We start from the raw sequence: 11,992 nt of genomic DNA, 5'->3' as shown, positions 1-11,992 counted from the left end.
AGAGTATTGTGTGATCTATAGTATCGAACGCAGCACTAAGATCAAGTAAAACTAGTATTGAGATACAGCCTTGGTCAGAAGCTAAAAGTAAATCATTTGTGATTTTAACGAGCGCAGTTTCAGTGCTATGGTGCGGCCTGAATCCAGACTGAAACTTTTCATAGATATCATTTTCTTGCAAGAAAGAGCACAAAACAAAATAATAGTCATAAAAAAATGTGCTTTGGCCTTCCGCATTATTTGTATAACTTTATTTCTAGCTGATGTAAATAGTTGTCTGTCTGAGGTAAGGCCAGTTTTAATCGCCCTTTTAAGTAATTGATCTCTTATCTTCATTTGCAACCTGCAATCATTATGAAGCCATGGTGTGTCATTGTCATTTGTTCTTCTATGCCTCACCTTTTTAATAAATGATGCCATAACCATTTTAACCTTACTGTGGAAAGTGACACTATTGTCTATAACATCTTCACATGAGACAAAAGCAGCCCAATCCTGCTCATTTAGGGCTATTTCCAGATTTGAATGTTGACTTTTGGGGATTATGTCATGATACAAAGAATTATTTGAAAAATTGGAGTTACGAGATCGTGTTTTGATCAATTTTCGTGAAAACAAGAGTCCATTATGATCAGACAGACCAGTTTAAAGGTTGTAGGTTTTAGTAATTCTTTCAGGTTTGTTTGTAAAGATTAGGTCTATTCTTGTTTTGGAACGGTTAGTTACTCGGATTGGCGTTTTAATTAATTGTTCCAAATTAAAATAATCAGTTATCTGTTTAAGGTTTTTTCTTTCTTTCTTATTGTCCCAGTTAATATTAAAATCACCTATTAAAATTAACTCCTTTTTCACATTCGTAAGATTAATAAGGGTTTTAAGATTGCTATAAAAATCTATTTTAGCTGATGGTTTACGATACATGCATATGACTGTGAATGTCATTTCTGTAGAAAGTATAATGTCTACTCCCACACACTCAAGGTTAGTGTCATCAGACCATTCAATCTTATTACATTTAAGGGTATCTTTAACATATAATATAATCCACCAGTCTATGGCAGCCGATGAGTGTCGCTCCAAACTCTGTCCAGCTGGAGCCGCTAAAGCACCAAAGCCGGTTTGACAAACATCAGTAAACCTTAGAAGAACAACACAGGTGTAACCTCGTTTATATAATGTTTCAGAACGCTGTTAAACATTAAAAGTCTTTAGATGAAAAAAAGCAGATAATGACGCAGAATCTCTTTTACTACCGACTCTCTGGACTGATTTCTACTAATGATTGAATCGCACCACATGACACACATCAGTCATAAAGTATTGCACAGGTGAGTCTTAACAGATCTCAAACTGAAAGTGTTTAAAGACTTCTGGATTCTGTTCCTGTAGGACAAGAGCGTCTGAACTACTGCAAGTAAGCTTTAATACTTCCACCATTACAGTTATCTGGGGGAATATGAGTGGATTTCAGTTAGTGTGATAATGATTATTTTAAGTTATAACATAAGTTAAAACTTAGGCCTATACCTGTTTGCTAAATTATTGTAGTTGGGTTAGGTGGCTTTATTGTGAATGTTTTTTTTTTTTTTTGGCTACTTATATTTATATGTATTATACTTATATTTATATGTATATAATTAAATATAGGCTACTTTAAAATGTTAATATATTTTTCGATTTTAAGAATTTATAAAAAAAATAAAAAATCAATATAAAAGCTGTTTCCTTAATTTCATTCACCATCGTTTTGAGGCTTTTTTTTACCGTTTACCGGTACCGGTTTAAAAGTATCGATTTGGCACCAGTGTCGGAAAAAACCCAAACGAAACCCAACCTTCAGAATAACGGTGAGTCAGAGTCCAGTGTGACTGATAAAGTGCAGTGCATGAGGTGTGTGTGTCGTTTGTTGGCCTAACATTTGTCTTTAGTTCTACATTTTCATCATTATGTGTTTATCCCTCTGAACTATCATGATATTAATCTCAGTGCCTCATTGTCATGTCCAGGTCATGCTGAGCATCTGAGTGTCTTCACCAACACAAAGACACCAGTGCTGAGCTGTTTCCAGTGGCAGTTTATCTGCAGTAATGTCAGAGAAACGAGGAAAGTTCTCTCTCTTTAAGAAGAAACAGAGGTAAGACTGAGACTGTTTTCACAGAATCAGTTTAAACACTACTGGAGTTTCAGGTTTGTCCTGTACAGAACATAGTCTGATCAACAAGGAGTGTTTGCTCTCACCACTGCCATGTCAAATACTGTGCAAAACAATTTAGAACTTCCAAGAAATGTTTTTAGATTGTCGCAGGTTAAAATGGCTTGAAACTGGTTTCATATTTAATTTACAGGAACATTTAGCTCTGTTAAATATGTTTAATGTACCATACATGTAAAGTTCTCCTGTAACAACCCAGATTAAAGTGTTCTGCATTATGGTTTAAAGGTGCACATTTAATGGATAGTAAATGTAAATAATGTGGAAATTTCAGTTAGAACAAGTCAAATATACATGTCAAACAGGGATTTATAGACAATGTCACAGTTAATAACTAACTAACTAACTAACATACAGAACTTCTACCATGACAGCACATTGCAAACGCATTAAACGGCACATATGACGGCTATCTGATTATATATGAATTTTTGCCGTACTCAAGCAGCCCTACATTAAACCCTTTCAAATGAGACTTAAGTATTTCATGTAGTAAAGTGTTTTATCTTTCTCTTCTTTGTGTCATTAGTGTAAGATCAGGCTCACATGTGTCCAGCTCTGTGTCTGTGAAGAGTGACTGGTCAAAAGATAAAGGACCAACATTCAGTGAGAGAAAACCATCAACTAACAAAAGGTATTTCAAGTGTTTCTTATTGTTAGTCACACATAGACTTTTAGTGAATATTTCAGCAAATATGTATCATAAAAATTTGTTCAAACATATTTCCAATTTACAAACAGCAGTGCTATAAAAACCCAAAGGGAGCATCAGCAAAAAGATCGAAATTTTTATTTGAATTATAATAATTTATTTTGTAATATGCATTAATTTGAGTCTGCTTACATAACTACTGCTCAACATATTAAAATACCTATTGCCAATGCAGAATTCACTATGTTTATACTTAAATAGATCCTATACTAGATAACAGTGAAATCGTTCCGGGTTACTTGACTGTAACCCTGTTCCCTGAAAAAGCGGAACGAGATGCTGCGCTGCTCAGCGCATTGGGAACGTCTTTAAACGTGACCAGCTGTGAATATAGTGTGTAAACATGTCAATAGAATTGACCCGGAGGTAATATAGCCTCGGTCGGTGACGTCATCGGCGTGCACCTGCGACGCGAGGCTATAAATTCACTAGTTCACACTTACAAATAAGTCAGATAGAATAAATGCGTATTTGGCGTGCTGTCCGAGGAGAGGGCTCCGGGCTCGGTATTCGGCCCGAACCCAGAGTACTCCCCCCGTATTCCTGGCTGTGAAAGAACAAGCCAAGGGTGAGGAGTCGGGGTGGTGGAGGGATGCTGAAACTGTCAAGGAAGTTAGGTGAGTTGACAGAGTGAATATATATATGCTTCCTCTCATGCTGATAGGGTAGACATGGTAATTGTTTGATGAGATGATTGATAGATTGGTTGATTGATTGATTATTTGAACGTGCTCCTCCCGAACTTTGTTTATAAAACATCATTAGATGAGGCACAGGTGCATCGTCAGGATATTTTGTCTGAAGAGCAGTCCTGGGACATCATCAGCACGGCAATGCAGCGCAGCATCTCGTTCCGCCCAGAGGCTGGGCCTGGGATGGAATACCGTGCCCTCCGCCTGAGACAGAAGGAATCACACATGGCGAGCTGTTGAGGAGATTTATTATCTCGGAGAACCAAACTCTGTTCGTCCAACGCGGCACTATCAGTTGGAGACAAGACCCTTGTTGGCGAACTCTGGCTAGAACTCCTGGGAGCAGATAAACTGGAGGAAACGCATACAGGCACATTCTGGGCCATGTGTGCGCCATCGCATCCAGGGTGACTCAGAGAGAAGTAGAGGGGAAAATGCGCTGTCTAATAAGAGGCGAAGAGGTCCACCTCCGCTTCGTAAAATCTGGTCCAAATCTGTTTGACTACTTCTGGGTGGAGTTTCCATTCCCCCATCGGTAGTTTCTGTCTGGACAGTAAATCCGCTCCCACATTCAGGTGCCCTGAGATGTACACTGCCCTGAGTGACAGGAACTTTTCCTGGGCCCAGAGAAAGATCTGCCTCGCTATTCTGTTCAGATTGCGTGAGCGCAGACCTCCCTGGTGATTTATGTAAGAGACTGCCGCTGTGCCGCAATAGGACATGACAGTCTCGCAACTGAGGGAGAAAGTATTTCAGGGCCAGAAATACAGTCATCAGCTCGAGGCAGTTGATGTGCCAATTGAGCTGATGACCCTCCCATTCCCCTTGAGCTGGACGACCACTTAAGACCGCTCCCCAGCCCATCAGGGAGGCGACAGCAAGACGCACCTAAAGTGGGACCCAAGGCAAGGAACCGGGTCTGAACCACGTAGAAAGAGAACGAAGCCGCAGCGCGTAACCCTTACCATAAACATGGATTTTAGAAAGTGAACAAAGCGTTCAGCGCGTGACTTACCATAAACATGGATTTTAGAAAGTGAACAAAGCGTTCAGCGCGTAACCCTTACCATAAACATGGATTTTTAGAAAGGACACGAAGCACTCAGCGAGTGCTCTTGCCTTTATTTGCCCTTGGGGATTGTATAGATGAAATCCCCCATTTTGAGCCACAACTGAAGTGGTCTCATGTGCAAAAGGCCCAGAGGAATCGCTGTGGACGCAGCTGCCATGAGACCTATGCAATGTCCTGACCTAGCCAGATATTGCTTAGGGTGTTTAAAATTGGTCTTGACACGAGCGGGAGACAGTTGTGCCCCCGATGGTGACAGAGTCCCATTTAACCCCAAGCATGTTACCCTCAGGGCGGGAGAGAGTACGCCCTTCTTGGTGTTGCATCTCAGCCCCATAGAGAGAAGATGAGCGTAGATTGATCTCAGTGTCGAAGCGCAAGCCTAACATGGCTAACATAACCTAACATGGCTACGTCCTTCAGATCGATTATGACGAACCAAACGTGATGTTGAATTTGCGACACGGTCGTCTTTACAGTTAACATCTTGAACTTGAGCGCTTTGACTGTGCGGTTTAAGCCTCGAAGATCGAAGATTGGACGCAACCCCCCATCCTTCTTGGGAACCAGGAAGTATCTCTGTAACAGCCCGACTCTCTCTCTGGAAGAGGAACATGTTCTATGGCCTCTTTGCTCAGCAGAGATTGTAGCTCTTGTGACAGTACATGCGCCAGTTCCGGTCTCACGGAAGTGGAGACCATGCCGTTGAAACGCGGAGAACGATTAATAAATTGGATTCTATATCCTATTTGTACTGTACTTAATACCCACGCAGAAAAGCCTGGCAGAAGTTTCTGCGCTGCCAGACTCTCTGAGAGTGGTATAAATTTTAACACTTCCTTTTTTCTTTTTTTTTAACTGTGTTTTTATTGAACTTTCAATTTACATACATACATTCATAGCAATAAAAAAAAGAGAAAATAAAAAAACAACAAAAAAGAAAACAACAACAAATAGTTAAAATAAATATTGAATTCAATTCAATTCAAATTTATTTGTATAGCGCTTTTCACAATACATATTGTTTCAAAGCAGCTTTACAGAAAGTGCATTTCAGAAATGTACATAGAAAAATACAGTTAGTTAATCATGTATTAATTTAGGGCATAAACATATCGCCAGCGTCGAGTCGTCTCTTCACAGGCGTCGAGTCGTCTCTTCACAGGCTTCGAGTCGTCTCTTCACGGGTGTTGGGGCATCTGTAGTTTCCATGGGAGGCTGGATACAAACTGTAGCTGACGACTAGCGTCCCGAGATAACAACAGAAAAGCAGATGGGAAAAAATTAGTGTAGCTGCTGTTCATAATATTAATGCATTTAATCTGATTCAACTGTAGTATAAAAGGTAAGTATTATGTGAATGCTTGGCTAAAGAGATGCGTCTTTAATCTAGTTTTAAACTGTGACAGCGAGTCTGAGCCTCGAACAATATCAGGAAGGCCATTCCAGAGTTTAGGAGCTAAATGTGAAAACGCCCTCCCTCCTTTAGTGGACTTTGATATCCTAGGAATGACCAGAAGCCTCGAATTTAGTGATCTTAAGGAGCGCGATGGATTGTAGGGCGATAGAAGATCTGTTAAATACCCAGGAGCTAAACCATGTAGGGCTTTATAGGTCAGTAGTAATACTTTGTAATTGATACGGAACTTTATAGGTAACCAATGTAGAGACGACAGAATTGGTGTTATATGATCATATTTTCTTGACCTAGTAAGAACTCTAGCGGCTGCATTTTGGACTAACTGTAGCTTGTTTATTGAGGATGCAGGACAACCAGCTAATAAAGCATTACAGTAATCTAGTCTCGAGGTCATGAAAGCATGAACTAGCTTTTCTGCATCAGAAAGAGATAGCATGTTACGTAGCTTAGCAATGTTTCTAAGGTGGAAAAAGGCTGTTCTTGTAACATATGAAATATGATTTTCGAAAGACAAGTTGCGGTCTAATATAACACCCAGGTCTTCTTTTACTGTAGTGGATAAAGTAACAGGACATCCTTCTAAATTAAAGTTGTATGGTAAGAGGTTTTGTGGGCAGTTTTTTTTACCAATAAGTAATACCTTAGGTAATACCTAATAGCAGAAAATTACACGTCATCCAGTATTTTATATCTTTAACACACTCTGTCAATTTAGATAATTTATTGTTTTCATCTGGTCGTGATGAAATATATAATTGAGTGTCATCAGCATAACAGTGGAAATTAATTCCATGTTTTCTTATAATATTACCAAGTGGCATCATATATATTGAGAATAGCAGAGGGCCTAACACAGATCCTTGCGGCACTCCATAGTTTACTGGCATTATCTTCGATTTTTCCCCATTTGAACAGACAAAATGGTAGCGGTCTGATAAGTACGATCTAAACCAGTTTAATGCCTGTCCCTGAACACCAGTGTAGTTTTGTAGTCGCTCTAAGAGTATTTTGTGATCTATAGTGTCGAACGCAGCACTAAGATCAAGTAAAACTAGTATTGAGATACAGCCTTGGTCAGAAGCTAGAAGTAAATCATTTGTAATTTTAACGAGCGCAGTTTCAGTGCTATGGTGCGGCCTGAATCCAGACTGAAATTTTTCATAGATATCATTTTCTTGTAAGAAAGAGCACAATTGAGCGGACACCACTTTTTCTAGTATTTTAGACATAAATGGAAGATTTGAAATGGGTCTGTAATTTGCTAGATTATTATGATCTAATTGTGGTTTCTTAATAAGAGGTTTTATAACTGCCAACTTGAATATTCTTGGAACATGACCTAAAGATAAAGACGAGTTAATAATATTGAGAAGAGGCTCTTCCACTACAGGTAACACTTCTTTCAGTAGTTTAGTGGGTATTGGATCTAATAAACATGTTGTTGGTTTAGATGCAATGATAAGGTTATTTAGCTCTTCCTGTCCTATAGTTGTAAAACGCTGTAGTTTTTCTTGAGGGGCGATAATTGAGGCTGAATCATAAGACATCATTAAAGATTGTACATTTACAATTGTGTTTCTGATGCTTTCTATTTTCTCAGTGAAGAAATTCATAAAATCATTACTACTACACTGTAACGGAATATTTTGCTCAGGTGACATCTGTTTATTTGTTGGTCTAGCCACGATGTTAAATAAAAACCTTGGATTATTTTGGTTATTTTCTATTAGTTTGCGGAGGTGCTCAGCCCTGGCTGCTTTTAGGGCCTTTTTATAATGTGACATACTGTCTTTCCACGCGACTCTAAAGACCTCTAAATTAGTTTGTTTCTAAATACACAAATCCTTGACAGCACTTCATAGAATACACCACATACCAGTACATTATCTGCATTGTTCAAACATTAACATATGAAGAGTTTCGTTGCAAAACGAGATATATCCATTTGGAGAAATGTTGGTTATTTGACATTATTATTTAAGACATCAACAGTCAAGTTCATTCACAATTTTTTGTACATTAAACTATTACTTGAGCTCAGTGAAGGCCAGGGACACAATATTCTTCAAATCCAGGATTTTTTTTTTATTTAATTTTATGTCCATAAATAGTTCTTAAGTCAAAAACCATGCCAAAATGCAACATATTTATCTTAACATTGTCAAAGATCTTAAATTGGTTAAAAAAATAATACATCATAAATATATGGATTAGTATATACAAAGATTGATTAATAATAATAAGATTCTGAGTTAGTTTTGGCCAGAACATACACAACAACAAAAAATTTTTTTTTTTTTTTTTTTTTTGGCTAAACGCTATATATCCACCTTAGGCTATATTCTACTACTGTAATACCATTAAGAAAAGCTAGTGAATCAATGTTTTGTTTGTGTGTGTGTGTGTGTGTGTGTGTGTGTGTGTGTGTGTGTGTGTGTGTGTGTGTGTGTGTGTGTGTGTGTGTATACGTGACTGACAGCTCGCCTACAGTATAAACAATTAAATGGTAAACGTTTTTTAGTTAGCCTATTGAATCCTCTTTTTAAAAATATATGTTTTTTGTTTTGATATTATCGTTAAATCACTAAGCAAACTCGGAGCACTTCACCGGCGGTGACTCTCTCCTCGCGTGACACCCTGAACGTTCTATAGCCTAACCATTATATCGCACTTTGTAAAGAAACTGGGCTGGCGGATATCGCGTTTTGTGAAAAAATAAATTTTGTAGTAGGCTTAAAATGTACATTTTTAAATCTTATTAATGGCAGCAATTCACACATAGATTAAGGTACATCTGAACAGTGATTTCCAATAATAAAATCCAAATGTCAAAAAATGGCGTTTAACGCATTTTGCAACCGAACTCTTCATATATTGAATCTATTTATTTCAAGCAAATTTTCAATTAGTGCCCACTCCTGTCGAAAAATGTCAGATTTCAACTGCAAGTCTGCTGTCATCTTCTCAAACATGTATATCTGTTTCAGTCTATGTGTCTATTCTGTCACAGTGGGTTCACGCACCTTCATCCAGTTCACAGTGATTATCTTCCTAGCTGCCATTAACAATATATGCAATACAAATGAGTGGGATTTACTGAACTGATCTGAGGGGAAACCATCAAGCAAAAAAAATTATGGGTGCATTGGAATATCTCTTTCTAAAACGTTATTGATTTCCCTTTTAACCCCCTGCCAATACGCTTGTATTTTGGGACATTCCCAGAATACATGCACATAGTCCCCCACCATCCCACAACCTCTCCAGCATTATGATAATGGCGAAGTACTGTCAAATTTGGCAACCACCAGTGGAACTCTAAAGAATCTCATTTTCATTTCCCAATCAAATTCCTTCCACATTTGACTGCTGATACCCTTATGACAGCCAGCACATATATTTATCCACATCTCATCCTCTATTACAGTATTTAACTCTAGTTCCCAGTTTCTTTTGATATGAAATGTGTCATCAGATCGGTCCTGCATTAACTTCCCATAAATATGTGCTATATGGTTTTTAGTAGGTAGATCATGTTCAATAATATTGATAAAATATTTTTCAACATGTTGGAGATCTTTTAATTATGTCCCAATGTTTATGAATTGTAATATAGAGTCGTAATTGTAAATATCTAAAGAGATCATTCAATCTCAGTGTAAACTTGTCACATAATTGAGAAAAATATCTTATGGTTTCTCCATCAAAAATTTTATTAATTATCTTTAAACATTCTCTTCCCCACTAAAGGCACTATCCCATATAGAAGGGAGGAAATCTGGGTTAGTGAACTGTGGTGAGCAGACCTTTAACAAATTCCGCCGTGTTTTCTCCTTCGCAGCCCTCTGGAACTTGATATATTCTTAGATTATTCCGGCGAAGTCTATTTTGTAAGTCTTCGCATCTACCTGTGAGATCCGCCTCACGTTCCAGTAGATATCGTAGCGCTCTTTCGTGTCTCATCCCAGTCTCCTCAGCAGTACTAATCCGTTCCTCCGTCTCCCCGATTCTGCTCTCCAAACCATTTATTTGGCATTTTAAGTCCTCAACCGAGGTCTCCACTTTTGTCAGTGATATTCTTGTTTGTTTATGCCCCTCTTGATTTTCTTTTCTTAACGATTTCAGTTCTTCCATCACTTCAGTAAGTTTGGAGCACGCGGGCTAGATTTAGCAGGCCTAGTTGATCGTTTCTTATCTTCTCTTTCTCTCGAGTTTTCATTTTTGGAGGTATTCTTGTGTCTCGTTGCTGTACTCATTCTGAAGTCCTAACACTTCCTTTTGAGGGGATGTTAGATGTTCCGTATCCTGGATGACAGCAGGAAGCAACAGAACATCTAACATTTCGCTGGAAACCGCTGCCCCCCGAATCACCAGAGGTGGCGAGGAAGTACAGTGGTTTCGTGAGGGTGTCAGGTAGAAGCTGTTTGATTTACATGCCTCGTCCCGTTGGGGCACACCCCCACAAACCTGGGACAAAACAACCCTCAGGATTTTGTCTTAGGTCTATTATGAGGCTGCAGAGTGCAACGAGCAGGTCCCCAGTTTTTACGAGGGGGAGCGCAACTCGCTACACTCTGCTTTTGAACCCTCCTTAAATGATGATGAGCAAAAAGAAGAGAAGCAAGAGTTTGTTTCGGACTTGACCCATCATCGTATAACCACACACCCCTGCACACACGATAGTCTTAAGGCGTTAAGGGCACAAACATGCACGAAGAATAAGGTTTTCCCCATGTACGAGTAAACGTCATGGAGATCCTCAAGGAGGGCAGTCTAGCTGTAATCCGGCCATTACACGAGTCACCACCTCGAGAACCTCTCAAACGTTTTATCATAACGAGAGAAGTGTTCGGAGGCAGCTTTAATTGCTCAGAATTAAATGTGGCCAAAGAACAGCCAGACAATATTTTATATATATATATATATATATATATATATATATATATATATATATATATATATACACATACACATACACAATACATATAAACACAAACAAAATCAATCAGACAAGCAAACACGGTCTGGATTACAGGCTGTGTTTAAATCTTTCATAAGATCAGCCTGGTATGCCTTTAACACAGCCATGGTGTACAGCGCAGTACCAGCCTGACCGCTTAAAATGAATCTGATAATTTGATCCCAGGGGAGAGAGAGCCCTCGAGCATCTCTCCAAACTGAGGCAGCATCATATAATCGCGTGCCCTCGTACCCGCGATAGTAGAATGGCTCGATGTCGAGGACACAAGACACAAATATTTACAATCTTCATTTATAGACTGTGAGTGTTTTATGGGACTCTTTTTGTTGTGATCAGAGTAATCTGGCCACTGCACGAGCGATTGCCCCAAGCAGTTCTCCTTTTATTATCACGGGAGAAACGCTCGGAGGCGGCAAACTCACGAGATTCAATGTCCTCTACCCCAGTGGTTCCCAATTCCAGTCCTCGTGACCCACTGCTCTGCACATTTTGTATGTCTCCCTTATTTAACACACCTGAACCAGATCATCAGCTCATTAGGAGAGACTCCATGAACTGAACTGAGTGTGTCAGATAAGAGAGACCTACAAAATGTGCAGAGCAGTGGGTCACGAGGACTGGAATTGGGAACCACTGCTCTACTCGAGCCGAAGAAGCGCCGTGGCACGCTTCGGTAGTCAGGCAAAAGGACATCGCGATCTGGAGAGAGAGTGAGCGATAGGGACGCACCGTCTCTCGCTTCTCAGCCAGATCGACACGCGAGCCCCACAATCATTGTGGGCGCTACCCCTTTGAAATAAACAAAGCGAACGCGAAGCACTTTAACTGTGAACATTCCACTGTGCTCGCAATCATGCTCAAATGCAAGGGCAGCATGCTCTTTCCCCAAACAAACAAAGCAGTAAG

General features: G+C 39.3%; 1 protein-coding gene across 1 annotated transcript in view; it reads left to right on the top strand.

The window, feature by feature from the left end:
- Positions 1-1,851: 1,851 nt before the first annotated feature.
- The window catches only part of LOC311303354 (protein NLRC3-like), a gene marked incomplete at its 3' end in the record, with an annotated part of 46,473 nt that continues 36,332 nt past the window's right edge, over positions 1,852-11,992 (top strand). The window contains exons 1-2 of the mRNA XM_084429778.1: positions 1,852-2,134; positions 2,742-2,846. Of these exons, the coding sequence (XP_084285904.1) occupies positions 2,088-2,134; positions 2,742-2,846 (152 nt within the window). The 5' untranslated portion in view covers positions 1,852-2,087. The remainder of the gene's footprint in view (positions 2,135-2,741; positions 2,847-11,992) is intronic.

This window comes from Rutilus rutilus (genome assembly GCF_951802725.1).
Source record: "Rutilus rutilus genome assembly, chromosome: 14".
Classification (NCBI taxonomy): domain Eukaryota; kingdom Metazoa; phylum Chordata; class Actinopteri; order Cypriniformes; family Leuciscidae; genus Rutilus; species Rutilus rutilus.
Note: the sequence above shows the minus strand (reverse complement) of the source record. Positions and strands in the feature narration are given on the sequence as shown.